General features: G+C 38.8%; 2 protein-coding genes across 4 annotated transcripts in view; both read left to right on the forward strand.

Moving 5' to 3' along the window:
- Positions 1 to 8,003, forward strand: part of LOC101162685 (unconventional myosin-XV) — a 36,959-nt gene extending 28,956 nt beyond the window's left edge. Inside the window, exons 27-43 of the mRNA XM_023957945.1 lie at positions 19 to 93; positions 1,150 to 1,352; positions 1,450 to 1,574; positions 2,421 to 2,484; positions 2,610 to 2,682; positions 2,808 to 2,881; positions 2,985 to 3,067; positions 3,145 to 3,275; positions 3,358 to 3,452; positions 4,120 to 4,197; positions 4,335 to 4,431; positions 4,722 to 4,882; positions 6,355 to 6,488; positions 6,572 to 6,705; positions 7,109 to 7,242; positions 7,607 to 7,747; positions 7,867 to 8,003. Coding sequence (XP_023813713.1) covers positions 19 to 93; positions 1,150 to 1,352; positions 1,450 to 1,574; positions 2,421 to 2,484; positions 2,610 to 2,682; positions 2,808 to 2,881; positions 2,985 to 3,067; positions 3,145 to 3,275; positions 3,358 to 3,452; positions 4,120 to 4,197; positions 4,335 to 4,431; positions 4,722 to 4,882; positions 6,355 to 6,488; positions 6,572 to 6,705; positions 7,109 to 7,242; positions 7,607 to 7,747; positions 7,867 to 7,968 — 1,904 coding nt within the window. The 3' untranslated portion in view covers positions 7,969 to 8,003. The remainder of the gene's footprint in view (positions 1 to 18; positions 94 to 1,149; positions 1,353 to 1,449; positions 1,575 to 2,420; positions 2,485 to 2,609; positions 2,683 to 2,807; positions 2,882 to 2,984; positions 3,068 to 3,144; positions 3,276 to 3,357; positions 3,453 to 4,119; positions 4,198 to 4,334; positions 4,432 to 4,721; positions 4,883 to 6,354; positions 6,489 to 6,571; positions 6,706 to 7,108; positions 7,243 to 7,606; positions 7,748 to 7,866) is intronic.
- Positions 8,004 to 9,466: 1,463 nt separating this feature from the next.
- The window catches only part of llgl1 (LLGL1, scribble cell polarity complex component), a 35,957-nt gene continuing 28,584 nt past the window's right edge, over positions 9,467 to 16,839 (forward strand). The window contains exons 1-2 of one of the 3 annotated variants that reach the window (XM_020705424.2): positions 9,467 to 9,882; positions 13,866 to 13,963. In XM_020705424.2, the coding sequence (XP_020561083.1) occupies positions 9,802 to 9,882; positions 13,866 to 13,963 (179 nt within the window). In that variant the 5' untranslated portion in view covers positions 9,467 to 9,801. Of the gene's footprint in view, positions 9,883 to 13,865; positions 13,964 to 14,550; positions 15,678 to 16,839 lie in introns of those variants that run through there. The other 2 variants (XM_004071761.3, XM_020705425.2) reach the window with 2 other exon arrangements.

Genomic DNA, 16,839 nt, shown 5'->3' on the forward strand with positions numbered 1-16,839 from the left:
GCTTTTGTGTGCTTTCAGGAAAACAGTATGGCTGCATTGTCAGAAAGAAGGTAATGCTTCTCGAAGAGCTCAAGAGAGACACTCCTGAGTTTGGTAGGTGTGAAAGTTTTTTCATTAGTTTGTGTAAGTTTCTTTGATTTTGTTGGGTTTTAATTTTTAATACCAATTATTATTTTCATTAAACAAACTATAATTAAATTGCAAAGCAACTACAAAAAAAGGCTTCAGTGTTGCGTTGCAGAGCAGCTGCTACATTTCAGATAAGGGTGAGAAGTTTGTTTCTGTCATTCAGAGAAAATCTGAAAGAAGGAAAAACTGTAAAGCTATTCTTTCAAATTAAATCTGTAAAAACACAAATTTGAGGAATGTGACACAATTTCACATTGATTCTGTTTTAAACAGGTGTTTCCATCCACTCCATCCTAACATGTTTGTATTACAAATTAACCAATTTAATTTGATTTAAAGACCTGACAGCTATATTTTACGATACAAGAAAAATGTAGATCTCGTTTTTGATAATTGGTCGGCCATGGTGCAGAGGTAGAGCGGTCAACCTCTGATTGGAGCATGGCAGGTTCAGTTTCCCACTCTCCCCGCCCATATGTCAAAGTGTCCTAGATCAACACTGAACCCCAAATTGCTATAGGTATGAATGTGTGTGTGTGTGGGACTGGGACTGTGACTGTAAAGTACTTTGGGAGAAGACAGTAAAGCGCTATACATAAGTACTGGTATATCCAATTTACCATTTTTCAAAATGACTTTTGCATTTATCCTTTGAGGGTAAAAAGGTACAGAATGTTTCATTTGAATGCTTTTGGCAGATTTATAGGCTAAATCTTTAGGGGGAAAAAACAGCTTACATTTGATAAAACTTTAGACATGTAGATGTCGCAATATTTTCAGTTTATGCAGTGAATTGCTTTTTTTACCTTGTAATGCCAGAAAGTGAATTGTTTTTTATGCACACAAAAAGTGAATTTTCTGAGATTTTTGGGGCTCTATACCTTTTTTTTTCTTCTTGCATGATGTGACTTATTTTCGCAAAGATAAAAAACAGAGACAGGTGATTTTTCAGTTATCTTCTCCATTCTCTTACTAAAGTACATTTTTTAGTGATGTTTTTATGTTTGTGTTCATAAATAGGATGGAGGTTTGGGGCTGTGTATGGTAAGTCCGGAGTGTTTCCGAGCGAACACGTCCGCCCTGTCGCTGCCCCTGACTTCCTGGTTCTGCCTCCTGAACGGGTGGAGCCTAGGGACAGACATGGACGAGTCGCTGCATCTGCCGCCATTGCCGTAGCGATGGGTTCAGCTGTGGCTGCTCATGAGCTGGACATTTCAACTGAGGTGCAGACAGGGGGATACATTTAATTCCTATTTTGTGTGTAGATACAAAATCTTTTCCTAACGTTAATCTCTTGGTGATGTGGGTTTTGTGTGTCAGGTGGTAAATGAGATGTATGGGGAAGGTCTCAGTGAAGAACTGGATGACTTACCGCTGCACAGCAACCAGTATCAGATGACCGAGTTTGCCAAGAAATACTTCAGAGAGGCGCAGAGGACCAAGAAGTTAGTACCATGTATAGGGCCTATGCCACGCAAAATAAATTTCTTGAGCTTTTAAGTGTATTATTATGTCCATTCCTCACAAAAAGAAACCCAAAAGCGGTATTTTCATCCATTAACACATTTCTGAGTATTCCTCTAAAAACCTGTGCTCTGAGCACCAGCCCCTTCCAACCCACGAAAACGAGCGGGTTCTCACAAGCTGACGTACACTAGTGAGAACAGCCCCTTCCAGGAAGAGTCTGCACTGCCAGCACCGCCCCAAGGCAAACTCACACACCCATTTTCTCCATGGAGCTAGCGGTGATTGGCTAAACGCTTTCAATTTAAATGGACAATATGCACATCCATTTTTTGTTTATTTTCGTGGGTGAGACAGGGTGCCGAGGCCAGCTTTAGGTTGATGCCATGAAATGGGTGGCACCCACGAAAGGCGTTGCCTCAGAGATCGGGTCGTCTTACTTCCGAGTTGGAAAATAACTAAGAAAAATAACTAATATTCAATTTTAAAAAATTGTTCTTTTGTGTACCAAAGGTAATATACTATCATATAGATGGATATTGTTGACCATAAAAGGGTTAACAATAGCACAGTATAGGCCCTCTAAATTTAATCCAATTAGATTGCAATTCAATGCATTGACAGTCATAGGGTCATAGCCAAAACCCAAGTATGGGTCTCCCAGTCCCGGATAAAATACAGGATTGTGTCAGGAAGGTCATAAAAATCTCTACCAAACCACCAGTGCGAATCAGTGAAATCTGATTTGCTGTGGTGACCCATGAAGGGATATGCCGAAAGGGGAACAACAACAAATGTATTTACAGTCATGTTCTACTTACCTGTAGGGATCAGAAAGCCAAAAAGGGCAAAGACGCCAGGGATCCTACAGATATGGTCAAATTCTCCAAGGTTGGTCTACTTCAATGCAAGAACATTCCTTTTTTCCCCCAGTATTTTATGTTCACATTTTTAGATTTTATACGGTGGTGCTAAAGTTCAAGATCTTCTAAAGAAGACATATCTTTTTATGACAGTCTCCAATCCAGGAATCTCTGATTGACTTCTCGGACAGTGGCATGAACAGAGTGGCGACAGACATTTTCTTAGGTGCGAAACAGAAAAAATTTTGTGACAAATGTTACAAAGCAGAGCGAGAATTTCTACATTCTATATAATATATATCTGTATGTTATGTTCTATTTAAAATTAAAGAGCTGAATTATATTTTACAGCAATAATGAAGTTCATGGGAGACTTTCCGCAGAAGGGCCAGACTGAGCAAGATCTAGTCGCCACTATATTAAGGGTAAACGAACATGAGCAGGATTTCTTGTGGTTAAAAACTTTATTTATATGCATTTGTAAGCATCATCTGCAGGTCTTGAGTCATGCATTGGTTTCTAATCTAGTTAAGTGGGGATCATGGTCTGATGAAGGACGAAGCCTACTGCCAAGTGATGAAGCAAGTCACCACCAACACCAGCTCCAAACCGTGAGACTCCCAAAGCAGAGGTTTACCAACACTAATGATGGGATACCTTTTAAGCTGTGTCTGTGTGTTTCATGCAGAGACAGTTGTCAGAGAGGCTGGAGGCTGATGTACATCCTTACAGCTTTCCATCGCTGCTCTGAAGTCATGAAGCCGTTTCTGCTGAAGTTTCTGCAGGATGCCAGTGAGAACCCTGGGATGGCATACCAAGGTAAAAGCTTCAGCCGCGTTTGTTAATTCCTCCCGATCGGTCCTGATGTTGAAATGACTGACCGCTGCTCATCACAAACAAGGTATCGCCAAAGCGAGTGAGCAGAATCTGAAGAGGACTTTCCAATATGGTGGGCGTGCTCAGTATCCCAACACCATGGAGCTCAAAGCCATGCTGGTCAGTTCAGATACTCGACTTATTTTCGACTGAAAAAAGTGTAAAAAAAAAAAAAAAAGAGACTAAAATAAAGAATTTACTGCCATGTGAGTGAATGAAAATTACCAGTAGACTGCTGTGAATTATTTTTTATAAAACTTTTGAATCACTGTTTTTACTTACATGTATAAACTAAACATTTGGTAATGAACCCATGCACTTTTTGTACAAAACCTTCAATGAGAAATTTTAACTTTAGTTCAATTATCTTGAATTTCTTGAAACAATGTCAACTTAATATTGAAAAACTGAGTAACATATTCTCAACTCAATTTGAGTCATTTTGACTATATTTAGATCCTAACTCATGTCAATTCAGCTTTATCTCAATTTTATTTTAGCATTGATTTTGCATATTACAATGGTAGTATTATCATAAAAGCAAAATTCTGTTAATTAAATAGTGTTTTTTAAATTTAAAATTAAGTTACTGCAGAAGACCTTCTGTATTTCAGTGTTTGGTATGCACATTATAACAGGATTTATTTTATATTGTTATTGTAAATTCATTTACTGCCTTTGGCATTCGGCACATTTAAACACCACTTTGTGTCAACAGTGGTTGTTCGTAACAGCTGCAGAATACAAACTGATGTGACGTGTCACTTTGATTGGTTTTTCTGTGCAGGCTGGGCGGAGTTCCAAGAGACAACTGTTTCTGCTCCCAGGTGGAATCGAAAGGCACTTAAAAATCAAGACATGCTCTGTAAGTACAGAATAAAACTCCCTCACTACAGATGTGGATAAAGCTTTGTTTTCTATGAACATGTCAGAGAACTAGCTTTAAAAGGCTACATTTGTTGCCGTGCAAAAAAACCCAACCCATTTTATTTTTAACATTAGGTTGCTTTGGATGTGATTGAGGAGCTCTGTTTTGAAATGGGGCTGCAAAGGTTGGAGGCGCTGGATGAATATGCCGTCTTCCTGGTCACCCACAAAGGTAACGGCAACTAATTTTAAATAAGCCTTTAAAAAAATCAATACTGCCATGTTGTGTTTGTTTGGTGTATTGGGACTTTGGTTCTGATCAGATACATTTTACTATTGGTTGCAAAAAAAACCATAACAGGAAATTGGAAAAAGGTGAATGGACTGTCGCTGTGAGGCACTTTCGGCCTTTTGAGAAAGTAGTAAAGAGCTATAAAGTATATGCAATTTACCATTTATGTGCTGAAAATCAGACAAACGCTGTAGAAAATGTGCTAAACTCTGACATATTTTCCTCTCTAGGTCAGAATGTACGTCCTTTGAACAAGCGTGAGTACATCTTGGACATTGCTACAGAAGCAGAGAAGGTGGACGCCAACTACAGCCTTTGGTTCAGACGAGTCATATGGAGTCTGGCTCTTAAACTCGACAACGAACTCTACGTTACCATGCTCTATAATCAGGTAGTGAAAAAAACAAAACAAATGGCCCTAAAGGAATGTTACCTTCTGTTTAGGCTACTATACAGTTGTAATTTTTGCCATTTAGCCAGACATGATGATACGAAAACTTTTTCTCAAAATGGACCAAGACAAAGGACAAAGAAGAAAGAGAGTAGGGGAGTTTCAAGGCTAAGTATTTCACACTGTCAATGGAGAGATCACACCTTTTTTGGGTACAATTTTGATCTACAATTTAAAAAACAATATAAAGAGATTCATAAATATTAACATCCAGTACAGCAGCGTGGTTCGGTGAGGTTTGTTGCTGATGAATCACTGACTATTTCAAAGGCAGATTCACCAACATATGAACTCAATATATTTGCCAACTACTGACTGGGTTTCATATCAGCATTTTTTTTAGACAAACCAGGTTCATATCAGGCCAATAAAAAATGTAAATTGTTCAGTATGACTCCATAAAAGACCAAGGTGAATGCTACAGACCATGATATAGACACAGTACCACAAAGGATGAACACTCTCTCACAGACAAGCACACAAAATTTGCACACTGGCCTAACCTTTCCTTGTTAATGAAGTCCATACCCTTCTCCTTCTGGGTAGTAACATTTTTTCTTCTTCTTTTAGTTTTAAAGGTTTCTCAGTCTCTATGAAGATGCTTTGACACGACATTGGTCATCCATTGTTTTGAAGTCCAACTTTGAGACAATTGATATAGACAATTTGATATTACATCTGCAATTATTGCAGTCAGTCAGAAAAAAAACATCAAATAACGGACTCCTGTAGAACTTTATTCGCAGCCACTGATGAAGAAATGTGAGCTCATAGGCGCCCTCTATAGTGAAGCAGAGCTACTGCGTGCCTCACCTCATGTCTCTTCAGTGCGGCTTTATGTAGAATGTGAACACTACACATTACTTATTAAATGAATAGTGAGGACATGTAATAAAAATTTCTATTAAAAATTACAGTATTAACATACGCTGAGTAAGCTAAAGGCCCACAATCAACCCAGTTTTCACAAAATTGCACACTGTGAGGCAGGACTCAGCGCTGTCTCAACATAGTGTTTTTGGGTAGAAAAATGATTAAAATCATACATATAAATTGTAGCAGAGATTAGTGGATACATCTTTATTGTATTATTTGTATACAATTTATGATGGCAGGTGAGAATGACTGCCTCACCTGACCGCATGTCTCTACAGTAAAGTTGCCCTAGATGCTAAATACTTTTATAGAGCTGAAAATTGTACTTTAGAAACACCTTATTGTTATGTTTCCTTCTACCTTGTAAAGTGAAGTCCTATAAGTTAAAGTGAATGGGACTTGCCTTGCTTGTGTAGCAAGCCCTCTAGCGGTTTCTTGACAAACTGACTAGTTCCTTTTGGTTGAATAGAATATCTCACATTTCTCATCCCTGATGCCAAATTTCCATCTGTCACCCTGTGACGCCTTTTTTCTAGATCTTACCAGATTACCTGAAAGCCTTGCTGAGTGTGGTTCCTTTGGGGAAGGCCAGCGACCAGCATCTGCAGCAGATTGCCAGACTGGCAGCCCTGCAGCACCGTGCCAAGGACAGCATCTACTTACCCACCATGTATATATTTTGTTTTAAACATTTAGCTGAAAGATCTTTTCGCTGGCTCTGGGTTACACTTGGCTCTGTTTTCCTGTTCTTAGTCGAGAGGTGCAGGAGTGCGTCCCCCCGCAGTTCTACAGCAAACAGGGCTCACAGCAGTGGCTGAACATGACAATGCAGCACACACAGCAGGTCCAGGCTTTGAACGCTCACCAGGCCCGTGCACAGTTCCTTGGTAAGTCAGCAGATTTAGATTTTTGTTTCAAATTATCTGCATTTTCTACAGATAAATATTGTGGCATAACAACAAGAGTTTTTATTATTATTGTGTATTTTGCCAAAATTTTCATTATATTTCAGGCAATAAACCATGTATTAAAATATTTTAAAAAATTGGACTTTGAGGGGAAAAAAAGATATCTTCCTTGGTGTTCTAAAAACATTTTCATTTTTTCTGCTAAAAAAAAGGCAATTTAAACCTGATTAAAATGATAATACATAAAAAAAAAAGTATGTAAATGTAATTTTTTAAACATTTTCTTTCTAAACAGAGAAATAATTGGCTTTTTTGACAGCTGTTTTGGAATGCTTTGCTGTAGTTGTAAAATACATTTGTTATTTGGTCTTCTTCTTTCCAGGCTTGGTCAGTGCCTTCCCCATGTTTGGCTCCTCCTTTTTCTACATTCAAAACTCAAACTCTTCAACCATCCAAGCTCCCTGCATCCTGGCTGTAAATCTGAACGGACTGCACTTCCTCAACAAAGACACTCACGTATGTTGCATGCAAGTGCAGATGTACGAATCCTCACTCCACAGGCTTTGCATTCCCACACCAGCTGGCAAAACATGTTAGCAGCAGCTGGTAATGCATGGCAGTGTCAAATATTTGCTTTTTTTAAAACTCGGATTGGATGTTTTTAAGATTAAAATACACCTTTTGATGATGATTTTGGTTACTTCAGCTGGTTAAACTGATGTTCTGTTTGCCTACTTCCATTTATTTCTTTTGTGATGTGCTGGAGAGAATTTTTAGTTTTTGTTAAAGCCGTGAGAATGCACTTCCAAATCCAGACCAGAGTTAATTGAACATGTGCTGTTTATGTGTTTGTTGCTCATGTGTTTGTGTGTCTGGCTAGGAGGCCATGGAACGTTTCCCCCTAAAGGAGGTCCAGTCGACCCGCACCCAGAGACCAACTTCAGGCTCCAGTTATCCCTATGTGGATATCATGATAGGGGATCTGCTCAACCAGCGCATTACCCAGTTGCAGCTCGAGCAGGTGTGTGCTCACACACTTTGTTTATGGAAAGGAAAATAACACACTGCAAACGGGAAAATTCTATGTGATTTTGGAGTGTGCAAAATATATGCGTCATAAAGTTTCTGTGTGTTTTCCAGGGCCTGGAGTTGTGCCGAGTCATTGCCATGCACATGGAGAACATGCTGTCTCTTCGAGAAAAAAGACTCACCTTGCCACCAAGTGAAATTACCTTACTATAGCACAGACAGGATGTAAATAAACATTTTAAAAAATACCTCGAAATCTACCTCTACCTTTTTTTTTAGTAGAATTTTATATGCAAGTCATGCCTAGTTCTACTCTATTCTATTATTCATGTGTTGATGTAGTTATTCTCACATAGCAGCCTTTGTTGCAAGTACTGTAAAATGACTGAGGGGGGGAAATGACTCAGAAACTACATGTCTTACCCCAAAGGTTTGACCACAACCACATTCACAAACTGCACACAATTTAAGCAACTTTTAATGATATTCTTATGCTCTTTTCTGTTAAATTAAGGACAAAGTGCTCATAAAAAATAATCTTAAAGAGGACTTTGGCCAGAATACTAAATGGTTTGCTCAAACTACACTTTTAGCTATGCATCTTGATTAAAAACTATTGTTTATAAATTAATTTGTAGACATAATGCTGAACATTAAAGGTGATTATTACAAACTTACAATGTGCCTTAATTTTATTTTGTGCACACACATATGTGTATTTTGAACAAAAATTCTGTTTTCAGTGTCAGTTTCTTTATTTCAAACACAAATGAAAAATAAACACAGTAGTTTAAAATAGACAAATAAAGCTAAACAGTGTGCTTGAAAAGTGAGTGAAGAGTGGGTTGAAGAGAAATCTTGTCTGATCCCACGCCTTTTTTACAACACCATATGATGTGCGTATTCAGTTAAATTTAAACAACTGGATGTATAATTAAAAAAATAGCATAAATAAAGATTTGTTTTATTTTTTTAGTCCACATATTTAACCCACTATGTTATTATATAGTCCCACTCTGATAATCTTTTGATCTATTGTAAAAGCATTCCCAGTGGTCTTTTAATTAGAGGTATGCTGTCTTTAGGCAAATAAAAAATCCTGTGTTGTTTTCTAGGACATAGTTTCTGCAGAATGGCTGGAATTCATTAGAAATTCACCTTTCAGTTGTGGCACTGAGTGAATCCACCTCCATCTCCCATCATCCATCGGTTTACAATGTCCTGCAAGTTTACAGCACCTCACAAACCCAATCTAACATTATCAGTGCAACAAAAAGGGCGAGCATTGTCATAGCTATCCAGACATACAGTTTTGAGCTTGATGCCAGCTCAGACAAAGAACACTAAGACGTACATGGATGTCTTTGTCTACAAGTGGATGCATCAGAATGGAGCTGAGCAAAGGAGCCTGTGGCTTGCCCCAATAATTTAAAGTCTTCTGACTAGATTTGAATCAGTAGAAGACCGAGAAAAACTTAGAATCACATTATTAAGCTTTATTTTCTTGATATATGTCTTCCATCGTCAGAAAATATGTCTTATGGACATGTAAAAAATACAATTTTCATCAGAATCGGTCTTTGAAAGTTTTCATTTTTTTGTTTTGAAGTAGTTTGATTTATTCATAAAGACAGACCGCTTCCCATCACCAGGTGAGGTTGTGTGGCTGTCCCGCTCAATCGGTGCATTCTGTGTGACAAAACAAGTGCTCGGTTGTAGGAGGCGTTTCCTTGCGGTTTCCAGCGCTTATCGTTCCCTTCATTGGTTAACAAAAAGGGGTTCGTGAGAACCGGGAAGAGGAGGGGGTTGTGGTCAAACCCCACCGCGACCAAAGCAGCACAAGGGGGAGAGGAGGAGAGAAAAGACTCGTCGCCGTCTCCGCGGCAGCTACAGCTGTAGCCCCACGTTTGGTCTGTTGGGCTTGTCCATTAGCTAGCATAGCATCGCCTGCCTCCGCCTTCCCGCCGCCGAGAACTCCGGGGTTCTTATCCCACCCAGCGCCATCTGCGTCCCGACTGGAGTTGGATCCTCCGTATCCGCTTAAAGATGATGAAGTTCAGGTTTCGTCGGCAGAGCACCGACCCGCAGAGGGAGAAAATAAAACAGGAGCTTTTCGCCTTCAAAAAGGTAAAGTAACGGGACTGGAGGGTGAGGTGCACGCGAAATCTTTCGTTGTGCCCCGCAACTAAAACACGGCTAGAATAATCAAAATAAGCGAACCTCAACGAAACTGGGAAGTAAAGCGGCTTATCCGCTTGTCTTCGTTCGCCTTTCTGTCCACGGAGAGACTCAATTAGCCGGGAAGGACTTCGGGTCGCTGGGGGAAAAGCTGGAGACTGGAGTCAGACTCAGATGCGCTTTTTGTTGAGATGATTTCACGGCGTGGCTCTGCATTCAGATGAGGACAGAAAACAAAACAATAGAAACCACTTTCATGTAACTAACCAGTATAAACAACACGATAACTCTGAAGGGAGATGCATCTTAAAACTGTAAATAACTTTGCGTTGCTTCTGTATGAAAAGGACTTTATAAATAAAGTTTGAATTTGAACCCTAATTATTCTGACCCATATTTTTGAACTGATCAATGTAGTGACGACTTTTCTCATAGTTGCAGCTTGTTCAGGTTCAGGTTTCATGCAAAAGAAAATTATGTACCACTCTCACATGAATATGAATCGGTGCTCAGAGTCAGTTGGATGTCTGCTGATGTTAGACTTATCTTTAAATCTCTTTTTATTTCATTTTATTTAAATCCAATCTAACTTGGAGCTACATTGTCTATTTTGGCCATATCTGCAACCTTGAATTAGGCTTAAAAAGTCTCTTGTCTTCTGTAAATTGGTTTTTATTATATTTCTTAACCAGCTTGCTGTTTTGCAATCAGGAATTCTGCCCAGTGGTCTGTTAAAGCTCACTATAACAGACCCCATTTTGCAGAGTTCTAGCCCTGTGTTGCTGTGAGATGAGGCCACTATCTTGTGCAGAGGGGGCCTGTTCAAACATTTGGTTTCGAAAGGCAATTGCACAGGAAAACGTGACACTGATCGTTGCTAATGCCCCACCACAGCACCCCAGCTGACAGAAATCTGGCCGTGGACTATTCCAGAGCAAATCTTGGATTTTGTCTGTGGGGTATCGTCCTGCTGGATGAACTAATTTCCTGCTAACTTCAGCTGAGAAAAATGAATTGTTGGTAGCAGAGGAGAAGCCCACATTATCACCACTTTGCTTGACAGTGGGAATGGGATTTTCCTGCCAAAACCTGTAGACAACAAGGCTAAACTTTTAAGCAACACAATTCCACTTTATTCATCCCTGACCAAAAGAAATCACATGATGTTTTACAAGCGCTAGCATTTGCAAAACTCCTTTGAAATGTCCTTAGTCATTGATTCAGAGGAATTCTCTTGGAAATTGTTGCCCACATACCAAATGTCTTCAGTCGGTCTTTAAATTTGCTGCCTTGCTTAACACTACTTTTTACAATTTTCTTCTCTGATATAAAGCTAAATGTGTTCATTTTTTTTCTTGAAAGAATTGCTTTCAAATTGTGAAATTTTCAGGATTTTATTTATAAGCAATGAGTATGAAATTTCCAAGTCTTAAAAGTTTTAGATAATTTTTATAACTTATTTCAAAGTGACTTGTTTCCATCTGTTTAAATTGTTTAAATGTTATTATCAAAACAATCATCCATACAGAATGAACAGAACGCTGAAGATCTCTGCTTTCACAGATCTTCCCCCACCTGCCAATGATCTACAGATCTTTGCAGTGATTCAGGGCACGTTCACACTGAACCTTTTGGTTCACAGTCCTCTTTGGCAGGTGTTTCAAGCTTATTTGAACTCTGGTGAATACCAAATAAACAAGCTGTTCTTTACATGAACACAAGGCTTCAGGTTCACTACAGTGATTACAGACTGATTATCTATCAGAAAGGAAATCATCACAAATTGTAAAAAATGTTGTCGGTAAACTTGGTGTAGTGATAAACTGTAGTGGCTTATTGTTGTGATTGTCAGAAGAGTAGCCAGGCTTTTTGGAATTCTTCTTTGTGCTTTTCTTGTGATCAAACTCAGGGTTCATTCAAACTGCTGTTGGAACTGTGACTGCAAAATGTAAAAGCGAATGCAAAAGGTTTCTGCTGATCTCCACCCGCTTAGCTTTTCTGATGTGAAAGAGTCCCTATCCTTTTGATGTAAAACAATTTATAGCCGCAGATCAAGAAGGTTTATTTTCATTATGCCTTACAAAAACAGATTTAAGAAGAATTGCAATAAAGCTTTCTTGGCTGAGCTTTATGACTTGTTTTCATCTAAAGAGCAGTTAACTGTATTTCTATTTTCTTTTTATCACACTAGTAGTTTATTTAGCAAGTAATTTTTTTCTTTTGCAGGCTGTAATTAAGAAATCCATGCATTTTTGGATGGTAAAAGTCCTTTTAAAAGTTAGGACTGTTATCAATAAAAGCATTAAAGACCCATTCTGATGAAAATCTTGGTGGATTTCATACTCATTTCTAATAAAAATCCTGAAAATATGCTATTGTGGGCTTTTTGGTAGGATTGAAGATGTATAATAGTAAACAATTAAGCTTAAACTTGCAATTGTATCTTGTTTTTATTTAAATCATTGTGAATCAGGAGCAGATTAAAAAATGCTGTTAGAAAAAGAATGGATTTGTTGCATAGAAAATACTCTGGGCGGGCGCCGAGCTCACCTCACACAAACGGGGAGGGCAATTGGGGGAGGGGGGGGGGGGATTCGGAGGCAATTTTCTGATAAACTTCTGCCGCTCTGCAAAAACTATGTCCTAGAAAACTACACAGTTTTTTTTACTTTGGCTATAAATAAAAGAGCACTGGGAATATTTTAAAATAGATAAAAAGTTGATCCGAGTGGGACTTTTAAAAAAACATGTCAGTTCAATGTTAGACAGTTTTTATTAATTTTTTTCCAAATTGCCAAAAAGACAGCAAACTAGTTGGAACTGGTAAACCTGTAATTTACTAGCAATCACTATTTTTGAGATTTCAAATCAAATATTCAGGTGCTGCTTTTAATTTGTAAAAAAAAAAAAAAAAAAAAAGCCAAAAGGTTAAGCTTTTTTTGGTGTATTGTCACACGCTTGCTTGCTGTTATCTAGATTTTTAAATGTCAATTGACGTTGGTTAAATAGGACACGGTGTAGATGGAGATGTTCACTTAATAAATAGCTGTGATGGAACAGGCTGCTGTGGCTGAAATTCCCTGAAACGGTCAAAGGCTTTGCGGCGTTTGAAAGTTCATGGACTGTTTGTTTTATGGAAATCTTGCGTTGTTTGCCACCAGTTGCTACAACTGTCACCGAGGTGGTCCTTTCACAGGAAGCTAGCTTTGATGCGACTGTGTACAACTGGCTTGATAATTTAAACCGGGTTCACCATCCCTAGATAAGCAATCCAAGAGTCCAGTTTCAAACCTTTTAAAGGAAGTTTTGTGTCTTCAGGCACGTGGTTGTTGATGTTTTTTTCCCCTGTAGCTTTAAAGTCTTCCCCAGAGTCTGCCATCGCCTGACACAGGCAGTTAAAAAGAGCTGTGAATTTATGTTTATCCCTTTTACCATGGCTTACAGAGCACTGCAATAAAGCAGAGCGTCTGCCATTTACTGCTTTAAAAAGGAAAAAAAAAATCTAACTTAAGGAGGATCCTCCCTTTTAGACGCCCCAGTAGTTTATGCAGTCTGATGGGCATAAGAGTGGGGCTTGTTTTAGGAACAGATGTTGATAAATTGGTGTAGGTTGATGCTTAGTAGCAAAAAATAATTTTATTTAATTTTTTGTATTTTTACAAAAAAAATGTAAACAAAAATGATTTTAAAAAGAACATTTCTATTTGGGTTTTCTTAAAGTTAGTTCTGTGGGATACTCCTTTGTAACCAGGCAAAACTAGTTTGAAAATAACATTTTGAACAATAAATCGACTTTATCGGATGGATTTTAGGGAAATAAGCAGGGATGCTTTGGTCTTTTCTGAAATGTTAATGTTATCTTTCATTTTCCTCCATCAATCTGTCGGCTGTTTGTTTTTCCCACTCATGCTGTCTGTCTTTTCTTTTCCCAGACGGTGGAGCATGGTTTCCCCCATCAGCCCAGTGCCCTGGCCTTTGACCCCAAGCTGCAGCTGATGGCCATCGGCACAAAGTCAGGAGCCATCAAAATGTATCCTTCAATGCCTCTTTGATTCTGTGTGATTTAAAACTTCAACCGTGACGATTAAAATAAAAATGAACATGCAGCTGCATAGAAAAAATATTTTTTATTTTTTTGATTCTTATTTAAGTTTATTTGAAACGTGCTGGAATGAAAGTACCTAAGGAAACCTTCAGAGTCTAGAAACCGTTTTCTTTCCTGTGGTGTCAGTTTAGATGTTTTGAAGTGCCTCTGTTATCTTGGCATCAGCTCTGCAGTGCAGCTGCAGTGCTGCATTTCGCTGCAGGGTTGTAGGAAGCGCTTCACACTTCACTTTTATTCTCTTGATTTCATTTTTTGGAGGATGGCCTTATTTTGCACATTTAGAATCATTTCTTTATTCGTAATCTGAAAGAGCTGTGAGTTCTAGCAGCCATGGTTGAATCTGGGGTTTCGCCATTATGTATTATAAACATGGAGGACCGCCTGATTAGTTGTGTTGCTAGAAGAGATGGTTAGCATCGAAGGGCAAGAGTTTGTCTTTTTTTAAGTCTTACTTTTGAAAAAGCATTCCAATGAAAATTGTGTTTTTAACTTGTTCTTGTGGCATTTTTTTAATCATGGTGGAGGACATATATAAGGAAATTAAGCTCCAAATTGCAGACAAACAAAAACATTATCTGAAAAAACAAAAAAACAAAACATTGTGATGTAGAAAATACACTGGGCAGACCACAAGCTCTGTTGCAGACGACTAGATCCATATAGGTCTTTGTTTTCCTCGTCCGAGCTGGTATCTGGTTCAAAACTGTATGGCTGGATAATCCAAACTGTGCTCGCCATTTTGGCTGCACCAGTAATGTTAGGTTGTCGTTGAAAGGGGCTGAAAGCCAGCAGGAAAGCATGTAAACAGAGATATCTCGGCTATCGATGATGGGAATGGGGGAGGGGTTGCCATGCACCATCTGTTCAGCCTACAACTCAGAGGTGAATTTCTAATGAACTCCTGCTGCTCTGCAGAAACTATGTTCTATATAAGACGACGCAGTGTTTGATTTTGACTAAAAATGACAATCATAATTGAAAGATCACTTGGAATGCTTTTACAGAGATGGCAGAAGTGGGTCTTTAAATTGGTAACTTTAGTCCTGCAGGATAACTGGTATTCGTACTAAAAACACATTTATTTCGTGTTTTAAACTCAAATGTCTGGTCATTGTTTCCCACTTTTTTTTCTAGAAAAGGGATCAAAAGAGGGCTAGGATTTGTGTTTTTAGCCATCTCTGACAGTATCACGTTGGTTTTGCAGCGAGCCTGAAAAACAAAACATCATTACAGCAGGATCAAAATACTGTTGAGTGGAAACAAATTTCTCCCAGAGTCCAAATACCATAAATGCATTTCTTGGTATGCAGCCTCTGGGAATCCTCTAAACCTGGCAGTGGCAGCACTGGATTCAGCTGAAATGTTTAGTGAAGCTAAGAAAGAGTAAGTGTTGCTTTGGTCTGGGAGAGGTGCTCCATCAAAACTATAATTTGGCTCAGGATGTCCTTTTGTGTCTGAAATTCTTAGCAGCGTTTGAGACTTGTCGATGTGCGTTATCTCAGGGTCAGCTAGCACACCGTTATTTTCCGACAGGATTTCTCCGATTTTAAACACTCTCCCAACAGGTGGGTTTCAGCGTCGAGCAGAAGACAGAGGCCCGCTGTGGGATTTGCAGGCAGATGTTAAAGGTGTCTGATGGGTAATGGCTGCCTCCACATGCTTTACGTTTGTCTTGCGTGTTTCCTTTTGTGAGTGCGTGACCTGCAGCAAAGAGCAGGTAACGTGATTTATCGTGCCAAGCATGCCGGCGTTCAGATCTAAATTTGAGCTCCCAGCCGCTGTGCTGGTTTCTGTAGAGGGTGCAGTGTTTCCTCACCGCATGCAGACAAATGAGGCTGGAGAATCGGCTCTTTGAGACGTGACTTCAGGAGAGGGAGGCTGGCGGTACCAGGCGCTTGCACACTGGGGAGAGATGGAGATAAACAGTCAGTGAAGACAAGGGAGTGTGATTGAGTGGGAGGCAAATAGTTTTGTTTGACAGCTGCATGTAGTGTAAATAGTTACTGTATGTCAAGAAACCCAGATTTAGTCCCAGACTTTCAAAATGATTCCAACTGCTTTTGAAAAGAAAACTTTAAATGAAGCTAAATTTGACCTAGATTACACATCTAATTACAAATATCAAGCTAATTTAGGTTTATGTTCTCTTATTTTTGTTAAGAAAATTCCCACATTAGATTTTTTAAAAAGTTCAAATAATGATAAAAACTGAAATCCAATGAAGTAGTTCTGTCTAAAAACCATTATGGTAAACAAACCCCTTTACATAGTCATCACCAAACCCAGGGTTTTTGAAAAAGAAGTAGTGACATACTTAGTACCTTTTAGTAGGTATGTACAAATGTTATGAAGTCCTGGGATCATTGAAGGTACTATCAAGAGTTACAGTAGTGATGGTAGTCTGACAGCATGGGGAAAGTTACTGTCTCTGAGTATTTTTGTATGTGACCTGCTTCAAAGGAACTGGGATTAGACAGATCTAATCTATTCAAATATCTTTTCATTGTTGGCACCAATTAAACTTCCATAATTTGAATGTACTGTAAACCGGAAATTCGCCTCACCTGAAAAGGCCGTAAACCTGTCTGTGGCTCACCCTTAAAAGAGATCTTCAGGATTAGATGTGCAGGATGATTTTATTAGATTAATTCTGATGTGTAAAAATCTGATTTCCTGTATTTACATAAAAAGGTGCAGATAATCTATGGGGGACACTTCCATATTTTCTGATGTTTGTAGGAATTAATAGATTGGTGGAGCTTGTTTTAGTCAACATGTTTGTACTTTTGAGCCTTTTAAAC

The sequence above is a fragment of the Oryzias latipes genome, chromosome 8 (genome assembly GCF_002234675.1).
Source record: "Oryzias latipes chromosome 8, ASM223467v1".
NCBI classification, from domain to species: domain Eukaryota; kingdom Metazoa; phylum Chordata; class Actinopteri; order Beloniformes; family Adrianichthyidae; genus Oryzias; species Oryzias latipes.